Source organism: Poecilia reticulata, chromosome 18 (genome assembly GCF_904066995.2).
Source record: "Poecilia reticulata chromosome 18, P_reticulata-male-v2, whole genome shotgun sequence".
In the NCBI taxonomy this organism is placed as follows: domain Eukaryota; kingdom Metazoa; phylum Chordata; class Actinopteri; order Cyprinodontiformes; family Poeciliidae; genus Poecilia; species Poecilia reticulata.
In genome coordinates, this window is record NC_088847.1 from 18,059,422 (window position 1) to 18,078,842 (window position 19,421).

General features: G+C 41.5%; 1 protein-coding gene across 3 annotated transcripts in view; it reads right to left on the minus strand.

Annotated features, from left to right (window-relative positions):
* Positions 1-19,421, minus strand: part of dennd4c (DENN/MADD domain containing 4C) — a 39,007-nt gene that overhangs the window by 7,441 nt on the left and 12,145 nt on the right. For 2 of the 3 annotated variants that reach the window (XM_008435868.3, XM_017310555.2), the window contains exons 2-21: positions 15,604-15,914; positions 12,382-12,634; positions 12,222-12,291; positions 10,534-10,703; positions 10,201-10,442; positions 10,035-10,101; positions 8,550-8,608; positions 8,128-8,272; positions 6,300-6,475; positions 5,961-6,061; positions 4,875-5,099; positions 3,969-4,114; positions 3,770-3,808; positions 3,208-3,338; positions 2,296-2,428; positions 2,002-2,208; positions 1,785-1,913; positions 1,526-1,676; positions 685-807; positions 409-528 (exon numbers count right to left, since the gene is read on the minus strand). In XM_008435868.3, the coding sequence (XP_008434090.1) occupies positions 409-528; positions 685-807; positions 1,526-1,676; positions 1,785-1,913; positions 2,002-2,208; positions 2,296-2,428; positions 3,208-3,338; positions 3,770-3,808; positions 3,969-4,114; positions 4,875-5,099; positions 5,961-6,061; positions 6,300-6,475; positions 8,128-8,272; positions 8,550-8,608; positions 10,035-10,101; positions 10,201-10,442; positions 10,534-10,703; positions 12,222-12,291; positions 12,382-12,634; positions 15,604-15,902 (2,986 nt within the window). In that variant the 5' untranslated portion in view covers positions 15,903-15,914. The remainder of the gene's footprint in view (positions 1-408; positions 529-684; positions 808-1,525; positions 1,677-1,784; positions 1,914-2,001; positions 2,209-2,295; positions 2,429-3,207; positions 3,339-3,769; positions 3,809-3,968; positions 4,115-4,874; positions 5,100-5,960; positions 6,062-6,299; positions 6,476-8,127; positions 8,273-8,549; positions 8,609-10,034; positions 10,102-10,200; positions 10,443-10,533; positions 10,704-12,221; positions 12,292-12,381; positions 12,635-15,603; positions 15,915-19,421) is intronic. The other variant, XM_081599002.1, reaches the window with a different exon arrangement.

Genomic DNA, 19,421 nt, shown 5'->3' on the forward strand with positions numbered 1-19,421 from the left:
CCAGAAAAAATAAAAAAATAAAATCAACTCCAAAGTTGGATTTCTAACTGGAAAACTGGGAGCAAAGGCAGCTACGCCCAGTTACGACTTGTAAGGTGGATTCCGCGTTTCAATATGGCCGCTCCCTGAATCAACAGGAGTTAGTTTTGGTGGAAACATGTTTATTTTACAAGGCACGCGTACGAATGTGCGTCTAAAAATCAATGCTACACGTAGCGTTACTGTAACTGCAACTGTGTGCATCTTTTGTATTAAAGGTGAGGCAGGGAGGAGCACGAGGTCCATAAAACTCCTGTTCAAAGACTCTGAAAAACTAAATATGTTGCCCTACTCCATGTTCTCTTTCCATACTTAATTTACTCTTGAATATCAAAGTTAATTCGGGCTGTGAAAAGCAGCTCGTTTCACCGTTAAGGTTTTTTTCATCGGCGTTCCTCTGGCCGGCTGAATGCTCCTCTGTAGGTGAAGGCTCCGCCAACTCCTGGTGCAGCTCATCCTTAGAACCGTATCCTTGATCAGACTGTCTTCCTGTTAGAAAACACCAGGCTGCAGTCAAAACTTAAAATATAGATGTATATTAAAGCATAGTATCTTCATGTTTTTTATGCATTTAAAGGTTGGACAGGTTTTTCTAACTCGCTTCAGGTTTCAGAGCTCTAGACCTTCAGTTAGGCGACTCTGTACCTGTGTTGCAGCTGTCTGCTGTGTCCTCGTTGTGCTCCTCGCCGTTCACCTCACTGGAGCTGTGAGCGCTTCCGTGGCTCAGATTATCACCATCTATGGGTCCGGACTCTTCTCCTGGTGCAGCTGGAGGAGGATGATGAAGAACATTATATAGGGCTCCAAAAATGTCACTTTTTCCAGACTCAAATTTCTAGGTTCCCCTCTTCCTCCAAGCATTTTGTTGCATATTCTGTCTTTGTGAGCATGAACTTTACTTCCTGATCTTATTATCTGCAGGTCCAGCAATGATGAAAAACTGCATCCAAACCGACTTGGATCACTTTCATTTCCTCAAAGTAAGACTACTAAAATAGCAGCTGCAGTGCCTGTTTAGCTTAAGAGCCAAAGGCAAAGTTCAATTTCTAGATGAACAACAGGCAGGAAAATGAGTTTTTTTTTTTTTATGAGTGTTCACTCAGGAAGCATGAGAACCAACTAAACTTAAACACAAAGTGTTTATAGTTAATCCCGGTGTTATTGGGCAAATCAAAGTTAATGCATCTCCAAACTTAAGTGGAATCCAAGTGGAAACGATTGCATTCATGAAAGTTTACATTTTTGACATTTAGAACAATGAAAAAAAAGAAAAGGAAAAATCTGGAAAATCAAACTATAATCCACATTCAATTGTATTTTACCATATATTCCCAGACTTGAAAAATGACAGAAGCAGATTAAATTAGGATTACACCTAATGGTTCAGGCGCGTGGGGGAATCGTGCCTTTAAAGATCGGTGACCGGCCAGAAAACCTCAATCAGTGCGTCCCTAGACAGAACGGATGAGAGACGTTTGTTTCTCACCTGTGGTCGTTATCGTGGGCGTCTTCTTCTTGGACGATGCGTGATTTTGGACTTGCTTGAACTGGGCCACTCCACGGACGACGTTACGCAGCTTGGTCCACATGAAGAGGCCGCTACGGTTTCGACTCGGCCAGGGGCTTTCCAGGACGGCCTGTGGACGATGGGACGAGGACGTTTTGATTTGTCTTGGTGTACGAACGATTCAGCAAAAACGAGGAGAGATCTGCGAAGCATATGAAGCGTTCTTCAGAAATAAAACCTTGTTATAGTAGCCGTAGGTGATGGCGTTGGGATGAACTCCGGTTTTTTTCATCTCCACCAGGACTCGCACGGCCATAACGGGGAGACCCCACACGCCGCAGAGCTGCATCACCACTCTGTAGCACACCTGACACGCAAACACAAAGAACCAAGCCGCACCGTTAAACAGCCATCCGATTTTTTACTTTCAACAAACATGAGAACGGAGCGGTTACCTCGTCCAGAATCTCCACCTCAGTGGCCCTCATCCTCAGCAGCATGTTGTAGGCCTGCTGCATGGCTCGGCTCTTGGACTTGGCCAGCCGCACGCCTGCAGGCAGGCAGATGAACCACATGCTGTAGCAGTGGCTGAACAGGCAGCGCGCCCACTGCAGCGGGTTGGAGTAGAAACGCTTTGCCAGCTTGTAGGCCAGCTTAATCTCCTGTTAAATAGGGATATAAAAAGGCTTTCTGAGTTTCAACAGCCTCAAAAATGGTAAAAGCGCTTCAGTGTCTTGCTGTGCACGTACCTGCTTGGTTCTCTTAGCCAGTAGTGCAGGGCTGCTGGACAGACTGGCCCCCGCCGCTCTGGTGCTCAGCGCAGGACGCAACTCTCTGGGCCGGTCAAACAGACTCAGCTGTAGCCTGGGGAAACCTTTATATCTGGAAAATAAGAACATTAACGTCACAAGGGAGGAGGGGGAGAAAAGCCTCCTGGTTTCAAACTCCCAGAGCTACACTTTTTTTTTTTAAATCACTAAGCAGAATTCAGTGATTGTTTTTGCAATCAAATCCATAATTCTGTGATGCCACTTTAGAAATATTTGCATGAAATTTTTGCAATATTTTTTTCTCCCCTCATTAAAACCCTGTCCAAAATCTAAATGTAGAAAAAAAAAAAAAAAAAAAAAAAAGGGAGAGAGATGTGGAACTATAACCAGCAGGTAGATTGGAAACGCAAACAGAACTCAAGTTGCTTGATTTTGTGATTCTCGTCATATTAACCACAGACTACAACTTGCAGAAGTAAAAGTAAGAATCACTTCCACCAGCAGGGGTGGCTGGTCACTCGAACCCAAACGTTTTGACTATTTTATCAGTAAACTCACATTTATGCCTTAGCACAAAAACATGTAGCTATCTGTTGATTTTCCATAAAAAACTGGAGGGACCGAGTAAGATTTTCTGCCCTACAAGTGAGAGAGTGATTGAAATGTTATCTTGTTGTATGCAATATAGAGTAGCGATGCCCCTCCCCCACCTGCTGCTGCACACCGTCAGTCAGGAAGGAAAGGAAATTCTAAAAAGACTGACTGGGGAAAATATCTTTTTGCAAAAATTTTGCCAGTCGTCACTTTGACAAGAAATGAAATCGATCGCATCACGTCAACATTTTGGTCTTAAACTTTGGTTTTAGCAATGCTAGGCCGTAAAAGCTTTACGTGTATCGGGGGGAGGGTTCAGATCCGTTGTCGGCCGGAGGCTCTGGAGGCATTACGAAAACCGTGTGCTCGCTCTTCTGAGACTCGTCCAGCTCCAGCAGTTTGGTGTCCTCAGATGAATCTCCTTCAACCTGCAGCCCAGACAGCAAGCAGATCAGAACCGAGAACTCTGAACGTTGAAGTCCTTAAATATCAAAAAGATCTGCAGACGCTTTTCTTTACATTTTGCTTTCAATGATCCAGATATTATCCTTTTAAAGTAATCAGGAATTTTTTTTTAGCTGCCATCTAAGTAATTTCTAGTCCATTTTTTCATAGAAGATAACTAATTATTAGCATAGCAAACCTTTCTGTGCAGTGTTGTCGTACAAAATGTTTTTGCAATCAGTAAAATGTGCATGTTTGATTCTAGTGAGGATTAAAGGACGAAGAGAAAATCAAGTCCAAGCCCCTTATTGTACACGTTCACTGAAGAGGGAAATGTAGCATGCTTTGTCTGGTTTGATGTCAAACCAGGCCTTACAAAGGAAAACCGGCTGCGGAAAGTGTGATTAAACATTACCTTGGTACTCTTGTCGGTGGTTTTATCAAAGGGAAAAAGCTGCAAGAAGAGGAAAAATAGCAAAGGCAAAAGAATGAATCAGAGGAAGCTCGATCTCGCTCCCTTCCCCAAACGTCCCCCGTTGTTATTTTGCCAATAAAGCCACGTCAAACAAAGGCCTCCCTGGGAGGAAAGGGAAATGCCTGCGGCTGGCGGCTACCTTCTCCACGCAGTCATCGAAAAAGGCCAGGCCGGTGTCTTTGTCGCTGACGAAGGTGCACTCCTCGATAAAACGGATGAATATCTGGGTCTTTGTGAGCTGGGAGTAAAACTTCTGATGGGCGCGGTCTCTGCTTTTTAGGAAACCTGCAGGGAGACGCAGGACAGGGTTTCGTTCAGAAACGCAAAACATCTTCACTGAAATGTTGAGCCAATATCAACAAACAATTAAAGGGCAGCATATTTAGAGAGGCTGAAACAATCAACTGGATTAATCGTGATTAATTGATTATTGAGATAATTGTGAATTAATTTAGTAATCGATAAATCGTTAAATGGAGTATACAGACTCAAAAAGAAAAAAGCCGTTTGCTGGAAGAAGAGCACAGTCAGAACAGTAATTAAGCCAAAACTGTACAAAATAAATATACATTTTGGATTAAAGATAAAAACACCTTTGTCTGTCGATAAGTTTTACTCAAAACTCTTGAAGTGACATAGTTTTAGCTTCACCTGGTTCAAATTCATAAAAGTAATGATGCTTTATTGCATTTTAGGCAATAAAACAATTAATTTTGTTACTTAAAAATGCAATAACATTTTTTATTTGAATATTTAAATGACTTTTCTAATATTTTATGAAAAAGGCTTAAGAGGTAAAATGAAAAATTTGTAGTGTTTTTGTAGGTTTTTGGGGGTTTTTTTGGACCGATTAATCAATTAATCGTCAGAATATTTGATAGAATAGTCAATTACAGCCCTGAAGCAGACAAAAAAAGGATCGTGCCTTTTGATCGATTAGTGGTACGGGAAGAAAGAACCAACCGGGAGCCATTTTCCCAGCAGCATCAATTAATAAACTCTCATGACACCTGATGGGGCCGGCTGCTGAAGGCCCTCTGCTTACCTTGCAGGTCGTAAAGGGAGTCTGCGGCCGTGGCCTTCTCGGAGGGTGCCTGGGTGATGGGCTTGAGGTAGGAGCGGTAGCCCTTCAGGATGGAGGCCATGAACCGCAGGAAGGCTTCCTGGATCTCCATCTCCAGGGACATCTTCTTCTTGTGCCACGTGAAGTCGGCGTCGATGGGGGTCAGGTCCAAAGCCGAGTCCTCGTGTGGCGTTTGGCGAACTGCCACTGAAAACCCAGGAAGAATCAGATGACGCCACACTTTTACTCACTTTGATTCGATAGCCTCACTTTGCCTCTTTATGGTCGCTATAAAACAATATGAACTAAAATTTCACTTTAATTCTGTTTTCCCCGACAACTGACGCAGTGAAATCTGTAAATTAGAACAGCTTTATCAAGAGAGCAACGTCCTCATTTGTGAGAGAAAAGTCATAAAAGGAGATGAAAACAAACTGGTAAAGTGCAGGTTGCTTTGCAGTGGCAGATAAATAAATATGAGAAGCTACACATGGTGCTGTGATCATAGTGACTTAAACTCTGTTTAGTAAATATGATTAATGGATTAGAATGACTTCACCATGGGATGTGAATTTGACTCGGGACGTTTACATCAGGAACTATAAACATAAATTTATTCTGTTTTAACCTCTGATCTGAACTTAGAAGCAGATCTTGTTAAGTTGCACAATAATTATTATCCAGGTTAAACTAACCGACAGACCTTCAGAGGGTAAGCAGGTTAAGTGTGATGTCTGTGTCATGTTTTCAACTTCTATAATCTCTTCTGTTCTCATCTTGTTTATTTTGTAAATTTGCTATATTTACTGGCCGTTTCCACTGATTAAATAAAGAATCTTTCCGGCTGCAAAGAATCCAAAACCAGAGGGAATAACTCTCCAAAATCGCCTCAATATATAAAAGTTTACAGAACAAATTCAGACTAACAGAGCAACACAATTTACTTTTGCTGTATTTCAAGGAGACCACCGTCTTAAAATACAGCAAACCTTATAAAGATTTCAAAAAGTTTCTTTTTTTCTTTGGACCGGTTGGTAAAATGAGCGGCGCTTGGGGTGTCATTTGCACCTGTGACCAGCTGGTGGTGCAAGTTGTTCAGCGAGTTGATGAGACTCTTGCAGGGCTTCTTTGGGAGGTACTTCCAGTTGCTGTGTTTCTTCTCATCCGACCTGTGACATTAAATACCACAGAGTCAGCCAGCTAGAAGTAAGAGAAAAGCTTAGCGAACATCTCGCTTTGGTTTTTACACGGCAACGAAACGATTAAACACGTTCTGAAAAACAAGAGCAAGTTGCAGAAGGAGATCTCTCTTTTTATATCTCGAAGGAAATTGATCCAAAGGAACCAAAGCGGCTGAACTCGTCTGCTGCAGCCTCCTGCAAATGAAATAATCAGAGCTCCACGTACAGATAGATGGTGTTGGTGTCCAGGTCCACACAGACGACGTCTGGCGGGGGGTCGTACAGGTCAAAGTAGCGCGAGTCGACGCCCACGATGAACGGACACGGCGCGTTGAGGACGCCCGCCAGAGACAGGGGGCACAGCGGGATGTAGGGGCACTGCCACTGGAAGGGGAAGATCATCTGAAGAGACAAAACACAGGGTCTATGAAAACAGACGGCTTTGAAATGTGTCTTTTAAACACTAAGGTAGATTGTAAATTTTGTAACATCGCTGATTTCCAAACACAACTGGATCAGCATCTTCTTTTAGCAGCGATATTATTTTTGTTTTTTTTTTTAGGTTTGGTTTGATGAAACTGGTTTAAAGCAACAGGTGGATTTTTGGAGGTTGTGACAGTAGTGAGTGTTTAATGTGACGACACACCGTTCGGTCCTGGAACTAGACGGGGGGGAGGGGACAGCTAAGAGGGCAAAGGTTAAAGAGTTAAACTGCTACCAGAACATCAACATGTCATTTTATTGTTACATTAGCTGTAATACTGTTAAAGTGGACAAGAATTAAATCAATTAGCATTAAAAAAATGATTCCAGTCAAACATTCAAATAAGTTAGTTTAAATAAATGTGTTTTATCTCTATTTAAGCACCATTTCTTTTTGTTTTGTTTTTTTTTAATGTGGAAAAACATGCAGTGAGGTCAGCAAGTCAACTTGTGTCGACATGTTTAAACGTTTAACTTGCTTGTGAAACATCAGAACTATTGGGAAAAAACAAGCAACAAAAGGCTACGTGTGATTTTTCAAAAGGATATCAGCTGAAATTACACACTCCCTTCTCTTAACAATGCTGGAAACAGCAAAACCGTATGTTCAGTATAAAGTATTAAATGTAACTGGCAGGATGCTAAAACTCGCAGCGAGTGGTGCTGCCATGGCGATGATGGAGACCAGGAGGAAAGTGAGCTAAATGTGATTTAATTGCAGCTGGTATTGAAACTTTAATATTGGATAATAACTTCACAGCAGGGGATTTTCCTTATATTGAGAAATTCCTACTAAAGATCCAGAATATTCTTACATTTTCAAAGCGGCATCGAGCAGCAGCTTTTTAAATTTTTTTTATTTTTTTAACTTTTTTTTTAAACAAAATGTGTTGTTATGCACCTTAAAACAAAATTAAAGTTCATAATTACCCAAGTATAAAACTAGAAAACACATATGTTAATAAAAACTGGTCTCTGAAGTTATAATATACTGATCTGGTGACCATTTCACCCAATAGAAAGTGTTCTTTGTCAGGTTCTTTTTTTTTGTGGATGTAGCAATAACTCCATTACTTTGACATCACTACTCTGTTTACCACGTGCAAGACATTTTTACCAATATACCGTCAGTATGTAACAGTTAACATAATTTAACTTGAACACTTTTCAGTGTTATCTTGTCTATAGTTTTTCAAAACACAAAAGTGTTATATTCTTATAAAAGAGGGCTGAATTCTCCCCTACACTAAGAAAGTTAAAATGTTGTCATATTGCAATTAATCATATATTTTTTCTTTTTATTATACAGAACTAGAAAGAGAGTACACTTCCTTTAAACCATGACAAATACACAGTAACGCTATAAAATAGTCATGGCGATGCTTAAAGTGGAAACGAGACGAGCTTTACTCCTGTGGCTCAATTCAAACGAACTGATGCATCATTAACAGCATGTTTCAGTTCAGTTTTACTCTTCAATTTTCTTGAGTTACATTTCAAATATTTTTTTTCTTGATCCATTTAAAAAAAATAATAATAATTAAATAAAAACAATCTGGCAGAGTACTCACAGCTACCACAGCCTCAGCCACTCCAGTGAGCACGGCGGGCCTCAGCGAGTGCAGCAGGATCTTGCTCTCCAGCAGGACAAAGTGCAGCAGCGTGGCGCAGTTTTCTGCACCCAGATTCATCAGCAGAGTGCCGTAATCTGCCCCACTGAGGGAGAAAAAAAAAAGAGGCAGAGAAAAGAAAAACTACATAAACAGAAAATATAAAAAAGGTGCAAGCAATAATCCTACATTTTAGTCTGACATACACCCTGCAGCTGAATGAGCATTTTGGATTTTTACTCCACTGTAAATTCAATTTATCAATCCAAGAATCCTGCTGTGTCGTCCACAGCCTGCTAGCTTTGAGTCCCTTCACTGGTAATACTGGTCTTATGTTTTTCCTCCTGTCTGTTTTTTTCTGTGACTGCGTACATGTGTCATACCTGAGGGGTAACGGTGTGCACACGGGCTGAGACAGTATCAAAGTGTCATGTGCCGAGAGCTGCACAAGAGAAAACGTCAGTATTAGAAAAGTATGGAAATAATGTCAAAATCACATTTGTGCAGCACAGGTGGTGTAGAGGTACCGCTGGCACCCCATATACGGAGGCCATTTCCTGTCTGAAAGAGACTGTGCCACAAAAGAAAAAAACTCGTCTTTGCTTTTGGGATCAATAAACTTAATATAATTGATATACATTTCATTTAGAAAACAGAAAATATTGTAGGAATACAATTTGTGCAGCTTTAAAGACAGCATATGGCAACACATGGCCCTTATATGGCATATAAAAGGCATAAAGAAAGTCACTACAATAATAAAATTTCTGAAAATTAAAATAAATCAGCCAAAAACGTGTAAATCAAATAGACAAGAACAGAAACCGACAATCAGACTTTATTCCTTAATCTGTCAACATTCCATCCATGGGTGCCACAATGACAACCCTCTTCAGTGTGAACGTAGTTACTCTAGGAAGAACGCTCACAGTCAGCCATTTTTTACCATTAATGATGTGTTTAAATTAAATGACAGAAGTTATCGAAGCAGTTAGACAGGAAGCTGCTGCAGTGGTACGGCTGCTATTAATAAGAGCTGATACTTTTAGACAGATAATAACAGGAAGCATAATGTATTACAGTAAAGTTGGTCCACTTCCTGCTCTTGAAGAGTCCAAACCAATCTACCATGCAACATGCAGAATGGAGATGGACTCTTGATACAGCTGCTGCAGAAGCTAAATTTATTTTTGCTGTATCATTGTGCATTTTGTTTTTAAATCATGTTTACTGCAGGGCTGTGTGACACATTGCTCTCACTCACACAGTGTGACATCTCCTCGGCTTCTAATATAAATAATCATTGAACGTTTTCGGGGAGAAAGGTCGCTCAAAGTAGTGAATGGATGATTTAACAGTCTAAAGCAGGACTGCTCCTGTCCAGTTCAGCTACTATCCTGAAACCTTTAGGTGCATCACTGCTTCTTCTTTTTATTTTATTTTATTTTTTTATATAAGCTGCAGGACTTTCACTGGTCCATAGAGAGAGATGGGTCAGTAACTTTGTTTTTGAGAAAGAAGGAAAACAGTTTTGTTTTAGCATGACATTTTAGGACTGTTATATTTTCAATTAATTCAGAAAGCAGTAAAACATCTGTTCTGACAGAGAAACTGGGATTAGATGAAATCAGAATAGGCACATCAGTCTGACTGAAAATCTCCAGTGCCTCTCTGCTTGAAGAGCTTCACAAATATAACCAAAGGGGCAAATACTCGTCTGGATTTCATTCTTAAAAACTTTGTGATCCAGGTAGGAAAACACGTCTGAAGGTCAACAGCTCTGGCTTTTAAAGGGCAACATTGTTTCTTTTCCAGCTAATCCTTGATGACTTGTTTATGACTGAAATCAATGCAAGGAAGCGTCTCACCTGGACGAGGATTCTGGGCCTTTGAGGGGAAGGAAACGACACGTTGTGCATGAAGTGCGAGATGTGCCTACGGAGGAAAGCATGGAGACAATAAAAAAATAAATAAAAATGAGCTCTGCTCTGATGCGACTAACAATGCTTAAATAACGACCGGCAGGACTCCTACTTTTCAATGGGCAGTGGGTGTGGGCCCGAGACCGAGAGCTTGTAGATGAACATCAGGAACTTGCGGAACGACTCGAAGAAGGGCCAGCGGGACAGCAGACAGATGCATTTGTTGGTGTTTACGGAGCGGCTGGGGATCATCTTCTTCTCCACGGCGGTGAGCAGACCCAGCTGGATCTTCTGCTTCTCGCTCAGGAGATCAACAGGGTATGGTTCGAAGAACTGGATGGCCGATCCGTAAACCTGCCGCGGTGGAAGGGGACGAATTATCAACAAAATGTGGGGATTTTCTCTCTTTTGGTATTCTTTATTACTGTGTGTCAATCTGCCCCACCTTTTCACCAGAAGAGACGGTTAGGACAAACGTAGAGAAGACCGGCAGAGGGTCGCGTGTGTTCGGCGCCCAGCATTCGATCTTGGAACCCATTGGCAAACAGAAAAGAGGTACAGACTCCGACAGAGGAAAAGATTCATAGTCCTCTTCAGGGTAACGAAAGATTAAACCTGCAGGGGAAAAAAAGGACTTGTAATAATCCTATGATGCAATAACATCATGAAGTAGAGCAGGTCGGACAGGGTTCCTCATTCCCTCACCTGATCCAAAAGAACTTCGGGAAAAGAGAAAACATCATCTTAAAGCTCAAATGTCTTTACTGTGAGTCATCAGAACAATTATTCTGGATTGATTTCAGGAAATGACTACTGACTTCGACGACTTCAGTGCTGGGTGAGATGCCATTATGACAAGATACAAACCTTCCTGTGTCGGCATGCAAACACGCAGACAGACCTGCAGGCACTGAGATTAAGGGCGTGGAGGGAAATGCAGTCGTCTTGGGTAGAATAAACAGCTCCTTCACAGGAAGACAGCCGGCCCAGAAAGATAAAGCCGGGGCTGCACGGGCGCGTTTGTGTCCACGCTCTTTTTTTTTTTATTTTTTTTTTATACGTGTGTCGCACAATATAATGTTTCAAAGGGCAAGTTGTTCAGGAAGCGTTCAGTCAGTGAAAATGTCACATGAGGCTGAAAACAACAGCACGCGCTGTAATGAGGAGCTGTGAGAGAAAAACGGTGAAAGTGCTGCTCGCCGGAGTTTTGACACGAAAACATCAGGGTGGTTTAATATAGCAGAAAAGGCTGCTGTCTTTTACACTAAACCACATTAATTTATTGGCAAATGTATGTGAGTTGCAAGAAGTACGATGTATTACAACAAATTTATTTTTGAAAAAAAAAAGTTTTCTTTGTTTGCATTAAATCCCCAAAAATTAGGAGTTTAAGGATACGTTCACACAGCAGGTCCTCAATTTCCATTTGTTGCTGAAATGCGCTCATTTTTCGTGTAAAATAGTTGATACTTTTAATCAGACTTAACACCCCGAAGCGACCTGCGTGGACAGAAGAAGAACGTAGACGTCACACGGCAACGCACCGTTTACGGATGTAATAATAGTCGCCGCAGACTGTGGTTCTGAATCAGAGCAGTGAGAGCCAATAATATCGTAAAGATTGTAAGACAAAGAAGGCTAATAAAAAGAATTGCAACTGATGGGAACAACATTTGTGACGCATTGAGTCAAATCCAGTAGGGTGGGATTATGGTGCGAGGAGCTTCACTGACAGACTATAATCTTCAGCCATCGTTTGCATCCGAGTTCACTGCGTCTGGCTTATTCTGGTGCAGAACGTTGATGCGTGTCTCGCGTTGATGACGAAAAAGTCAGATTAAATGCAACAAGACCGTTCAGACTGGAGACACTTGGCGGCACAAATCTGATTCTCTCGAGGTGAAAAGATCAGAATTGCTGCTGTGGAGAAAAAAAAAGTAGAATACGGGCTGCGTTTGCCTGCTGTGGGAACGTCTATTGAGAGTTAGTTTAATAAAAATGTTTACAGGTTTGAACAATTAGGAGTCCCACACTTTACCCGACTCCAAAGCAACCTTGTAATCACTACAAACAAGGGCATCAACTCCTGCAGACATATTGCCTCAAACTGAATCTGAGATCACAACTACTCACCTGCTTTGTAACTTATAGAGTTGGAAGCCGACACCGACTTCTTGTAACACAGGAACACGTTGGAGCCCCACTGAAAGAATTTAAAAGCGGAGTTTCCTCCATCAGTTCATTCAGACCTAATTGGAAACGGTCGGCTGGGCGAGAAGCGCTTGTGACCCACCATGCCGCAGTTCAGGTTCCTGTCCACTTTGCAGAAGGTGTGCGGCGGCGTCTCGCCCTTGCTGCTGATGATCACGCAGATGTCCGTCACCGCCAGGGAATTCTGAGGCTGGACCGGAGGGGCGCGGCGCAAAGTGACGAAGATGCGCTGCGAGTTGGCGGAGCTGTTGTTGACGTTGGCGCAGCGTCCGTACGGCGTGGCCTGGACGACCTCGCAGCCCTGGATCAGACGATCCTTGCCCTCATACAGCACTCTGCAGTAATCGAAATCAGAAAGACGCTTGTGAGCAAGAGGAACAAGCAGCAAACGGCGTTGACCGCCACACCACTGACAAACGGGCATTGTGGTTTCTTTTTTTCCACACCGTGTGCGCAAGAAAGCATCGCAAATAAGAATAAGGAATATAGACTAAACGTGATATTTTACACTGGATTCAGCATCTTTACATGCCAGTTAATGTAGTTAGTTTGTTTCCTGACTCTGTGATTTAAGACATTTTTTCCACTGACTCGTTCAAGCGGGACGGTTAATAGATCCTCACATCCTGCTCATAACAGAACAAAAACTTTAACACCTCCAGCCCAAATATTGTGTTTTAATCCATCTTACATGCAGTCAGGAAAGCAATCAGAGCCCCACTGTGTTAGATATTTTACATGACTGGAGGGCTTCTATAGTGGCATGCTTCACGTCTTCTCTTTCCATCTGGACAATACCGAGTGGGAGGCCAAAAGATCCTACAGCATCCCCTCTTACACCGAGACTAAAACATACTTTTTTTTTTGTCATCGTAAGCCGGCGTGAAAGCCAGCCTTGGCAGATATAAAGGTCCTGAAACGCCCCATTCATCCTGAAAAGAGTGCAGGACGAACCTAAAGAGGCCAGGAAGGAACAGTTGCCAACAAATTCTCATTTAGGCAACAAAAATGTGCTTCTAATGGGCACGGCAGAGCGGGATGCTCCAGAGCCCCGGGGCTGGGAACGCTTCCCTCAAAGCAGAGGTAGCAGACGGAGGAATGAATGATTCATCGTCTGCAAAATTTAATTAAACTCTTTTAAGAAAGAACTAGACGGTTTAACAATTGTCAGCTATAAAGACTATAAAAAGTAAATCAGAGCAATGAAAAGAGTATTAGTTTTTGTCTGTATGCAGCTTCCTCCCCCTGAGAACTCAAATTTTCCTTCCAGCTTTCTCTGCCCAACATTTTCTCTTTGAGGTACAAAACCTTACAGTTTGAGTAAATTACATCTGGTGCCCCCGAGAGGGCCACGAATTACACTGTAGTTTGTTATTCTTTTAAATTCCAAATGTTCAAGGGGGGGGGGGAGTTATTGTTTCCAAAAGGATGTGCAAACTATCAATACTGCAGTTTCAGAGATCTGCAGTATCAGTTGAATTAGCTCATTCCTCAGCCAATTCAACTGAGAGAAATGAGATTAAAAATTTTTTTTAAAACATTGCCATCAGGCCAACACAACAAAAATGCCATTTTTTTAATTGCGGTTATAATTTAAGGCCAAAGTGTGGTGATTCAAAAATGTAGAAATTCAAAACAAATGAGTGACTCTGATCAAGACGCCTTTTTAGCTGTCAAGTGCCTGTCAGAACATTTGAAATGAACATGAAGGACAGCTTTCAGTTGCAAAAAAAAACAAAATAAAGATGTGACTTTAAATAACATAAACTAACCAATGATTCTGTTGCAACACTTATATTTTCTAACACATGTAGAGTATGTTTCCTGGTTTCCTTGGAAAAGGCAGGGAAATCACAGTGTTATAACCACAGTGTGGTAGACTACTCTACTTCCTGAAACAGCTTTCTATTGAAAAACAATAATCACCTTTATCAAATCAGTCACAGGTTAATCCTCTCCACTGGAAACGTGAAGTATCTGCATGTGCTTCAATTTATTTTCCACCCCAACTCTACACGGCAAATAAGACCGAGTTATTTCTGAAAGCACAGCTGGTCTTTAATGTTTGGCTTGTAGCACCACCTGGCCCTCAAGCAGAATAAACTCAAAGACGACTGGAAGTAAGTCGTAGCTTTACAAGGTGAAGGGAAGTCGGAAATGTCAGAATGACTGAGCACCGTGACAACATCTCCAAACTGGAAACCCTAGTTTTTGTTAGCGGGACAAACAAAACGTAAGGTGTGGAAAACTTGGGACGCCTCAGGCTGTTGTATTGTTGTTCTGAATGAAGCCCATTGACATACATGTACTGGATGCTGAGATTGATGCGGTATTTAAGATTGAAAAGGCAGATTAAATTTGTTCTCCTTTGTAGGAGGAAATCTATATTTACTCAGGTGATGAGGTTGAACATAAAGTCCCCTAAAAAAAAGGCAGATGAACAGAGAGAGAGAGGTGTGGCTGCGAAAGAAAAACCTTTGATGAAATCGGAAGGAAATATTAACCGAACCACAACACTTTCACCTGCTGCTGAAAAAACTGTTCTTCTGAATGTAATCTGTGATTCCTTGCCAATCTTCCCCCACAATATGAAACACATGACTCACTTTGATTTTCTTTATAAAGAGATTAAAACAAAATAAGATATTTCAAACTGATAAACAACTCCAAACACTCTTGTGTGAACAGATGATGAACTATCTCCAAATTTTAGCGTTTATTTGTAAAAAGACATTTAGGAATTCGGCATTTTTCCCTTTGTCAAAGTGTTCAAACCCCTGGAGCTTTTCACACGTCGTCATGTTACAACAACGAATCTGCGTGTATTTTGGGGTGTTTTTTATGGGACGGCTTCACACAAAGTAACACGAAATTATGCTACTTTATGTGAATGCAGGGTGGATACTTTGTAAAAACCACAGTTCAAGTGTTTTGGGGTTTGTTTACGCGTCAATTTGCGGGTCCTTTGTTCTTTGGAGTCAGTTGGACGGATGGAGAGTCTCTGTGAAGCTCAATTTTTCCAAATCTGGCTGCATATTTTCAGATGGATTTCGGTCTGGGCCATTCTGATACAAATACACTTTGATCTCCAACTGCAGTCCATGCTTCTATCCCAGTGATTTTTCTCCATGCTACGTTTCCTTTGCAGGAACAAAGAGTCAAATCTCAATAAACTAAATTGAAATTTGTGGTTGTAACATGAGAATGTGAAAAAAATTTAAAAGTTAGCGAGGTATGAATTTCTTATGATTGACACTGCACATATATGAACTTTCTAGGAGCTTCCAACACATTTCTGACTCACCCTATGTCAATGAGCGGCGGTTTCTCCCGGGCCCTTTTGTAGCACAGGAAGAGCTCTGGACTCTTGAGGCTGCCATGGTTGAGGTTGGCCGGCTGGCCGCTGTAGGTGTTCTCGATGCAGGTGAAGCCCTCCGGGACGGTTTCACCGGCGGACCTGTTGATGACAGCCAGGTCGGTGATGGGCGCCTTCGGCCCGCCGGACTTGGTTTCCGACAGGTCCTGCTCCAGGGGCGTGGACTTGTCGGTCAGGCCCGCCACCACAAAGTAGTCGGTCACACGGTGACCCTTGTCCTCGATCATGGCTGGGCGTACCTGAGGATTGAGAATCGGAAAATTAACTGGGTGGAGGGGGGGGGATTAACGCAGCAGTGTTTTTGCCCTTCTAATGAGATGAAACCTCCTCTGCCACAATCTCAGGAAATATCTGAATGTGTATTTTACATCCTAATCTGGGTAAAGCCGCGTGCGTATCACGCTGCAGTCCATTCATCTCCATAAACAACTACACCTAAAACATTTGAAACTTAAAAAGCAACGTTCTCGAACCTCAGACAGACGCAAACACACAAGGATAAATATTGTGGCTGAGGCAATAAAAGGATCCTTTAAAACTCTTGGACTACAACAAAGTAAACAAACCAGAACAACAAAAGCAGCGGCAAAGAGACTGGATCTCCACAAACACTCTTGTCACTGTATATCACAGAGCCGCTCCAAACGCCAGGAGAGTTAAAGCTCTGGTGTCAGCAGAGAGTCAAGGAAGAGTCATCAAACTGGGAAGAATGCTAAGAAACGTCACCTGGACTTTAAATCAAAGGACGTAAAGCAGCTAAAATACGTTATTCAATGTGGGTGGAACAACTGGAAACCGCAAAAAATATGCTTGTTCTCAAACTGCAACATCCCTCAAGCCCATCGCAGCGAGTATTTTAACTACTTCTACAGGAAGTTCCTCGTTCTTAATTAAAACCGATGAGCAATGAGACGAAGCTTCCCCAGCAGTCATGACTCACGGATCAGTTATACCATTTCCGCCTGAAAAGCAGCACGTTTCAACCAGTTACTTAAATGTGAGAGCACATATTTCTATGGCACACAGAGAAATATGACATTTATAAATATCCAGAGATGGCATCGAGTTATAACTATATATACTGGTCGCAGCGTTGAAAGAGAAAACCATGACGCCAGTCAATTTTGGAGCATTTCAACCAAACATGCTTGAACTAATTCATCCTAACAGGTGGGGATCGGGACAGCTCAACGTAGCGTTTTAACAGAGTTAAATTCACCAGGAGTTATTCCAAATTGAAAACCGACTAAATCCAATCCCATCAAGGTCTAGTATTGAAGGAAACCATTCAATCCAAGAACAGATTTGTGGCTTCAGCTGAAAAAGCAGCAGGTGATGGTAATCAATGCCACTGATTACCTGATGATAAACAGGTTTGATGGCCTGGAGACCAGCTACCAAATTTATAGTAATTAGACATACAATACAGGCTAATATTAACATCCATGTATAATTTGATTTGTCTATGTTGATATGAAAACAATAAAATTAGTTGTATTTTCAAAAAAGATGATAAAGTAGTGGTTCATTTTGACAGAGAGCCGCTTTTATTTTCTCTTTATTAAAATTAAATACTTCCCGTCCAATCGTTGCATTTATTTAAAACTGCGGACCACTTATTTATAGCTTATTTCTAATTTCTATCAGCTTCTACATCTCCTTTGGTAAGTGTTACTGGTAATTCTTCATATTGATGACACTCATTACAGGCATAAATGTGTATTTCTGCACGCTAAATGTGAATTTCCCCACTCTTAATGCATTATGCACGGAGGAGTCAGTGAAGATGAATGTGCAAATTAAACCTGATAAAATCAGTCAGTGCTACAAAATGGCAATTAAGCTGTTTCTCGTTGCACTAAGAATCCAAATGTGATCAGATAAGAAAACTAAACGGCGCTATTGGATTGGCTGCTTTGCAAATGCCAGCCAATAAATGCCGTGCTAGGTTATACTTTAGCTTCAAAAGCTGGATTTTTCTTTGAATATTTTATGTATACTCTGTGTGAAATAAGTAAATATGCAAATACACGCTGGTCAACAACAGTAATGTCAGATACTGACGTCTGCCCAAACTTTGATAGCAGTTTATTCCTGATAACAGTTCAGTGTATCCTGAACGTCCATAATGACTTTTGCCCAAAGTCTTTGGCCTCAAGTCACAAAAATAGCAGCAGTTAAGCTTACTGCCAAATTAACAGCAGTGACAATGACAACCAAGAGAGTGTCAAAAAGTTAGAAACTAATCAGGTAAATTTCTTTAATTCCAAGAGCTGCCTCTCTCCCCGTTTTTAGATCATTTGCAACGAAACCGTTTTGAAACCATGATTAAAAGAGGATGACCTATGAAAAAACAACACACCGATTAAAAAAAAACAACAAAAAAACAAAAACAAATTACAACTGTACATTAAATAGCAATAGAGAAGCCGGTGAAACTAGCGAAAGCCGGCGAGAGAAAATAAAAAGTCAAAACGGTTCTACAGAAATAAGGCTACCAAAAAGCCAGCACTTCATTTTCAAAGAGCTTTCAGAACCACCACAGGAAGTTCATTTTTTCCAGCAGTGAGTCAGCTGTGGCAGAGGGACAAAAAATAGAAAGCCATTTGGACGGCCACTGCAAGCTCAACACCACAGGCGTCTGGATGCGCAATCAGAAAACGGTGACATTTGGAAAGGTGACGAAGCTGAAGAAAAAATAAATAAATAAGCAACACAAAAGTCATGAGTAATTGCTAATGTTGTCTCTGAGCTGGAGACGGGAATGCAGAGGAGGCTCCACTGGCTGATGCTGAGTTTTACTAACTGTGTGTACAATTACTTAAATTTATGCTTTTTTCCTTCGATCTAGACTTGGCCGCCCGCGCGTACGTACCCTTCAAACGGATTAAATTGAAGTTGGCTTCACTTTCCTCCCAGCAATTACAGTCGTTAGCCAGAAATAAGCACCTGTTTCTTTCCAAGTCAAGGAAACTCTTAAGAGCGCAATAGACGTCTAACGGTGTCATAAAAAGTAAAAAAAAAAAAAAAAAAAAAGCAAATGGCACCGCTGAAAGTGCAATGGATCACCAGATTCCTTCCACACAAATCTGATCAAGTTGAATGGAAATCCATTGCTTAGCAGGCATCCTGTCATCCTCTCCTTCTAATTGACTCCAGATGTTCTTTTCCACGACACAATAAAGAACCCTCTCAGCGACATGCCTCCCACTAATTCTGACTGGCTCCGGCTTTCTTTTTGAGTGTGATGCACAACTGTAGCTTCGGAGCAAAGACTTGCTGCTCTGAAGAGATTTACTGCATCATATCCATGGTAACGGCTCACTGGTCAAACCCCTATTCAAAAGGAAGCTGCTTGTTAGACCCGTTGTTTTCTCTGAAGAAAAAAAAAAACAATCCTGTTTAACATCCTTTGACTAAAGCTGGATAATGAATGAACTTCTGATGATTTAGGCAGTGAGTGTCTGGTCTTCTTTTGTATGTGGGTGCATGAAAAAAGTCATGCAGTCAAACAGGAATGGACAGCTAAGTCTAGACAGCTGTTATTTGTTGCTTGCAGTCCAGATATGAAGATCTGCTGACTCTGATGTTCCCATCCGATTCTGAACGACTGGCACTGAAAACGGTTTTTCAAAGCTTCAAATAGTCATTCCCGTTTACAGATTTAACCTCTAACCAAAAAATAAAATTATTAGTGGAACAATTTTCAGCTCAACTCACCCCAATCGGAAATTCAAAGGGGTTAT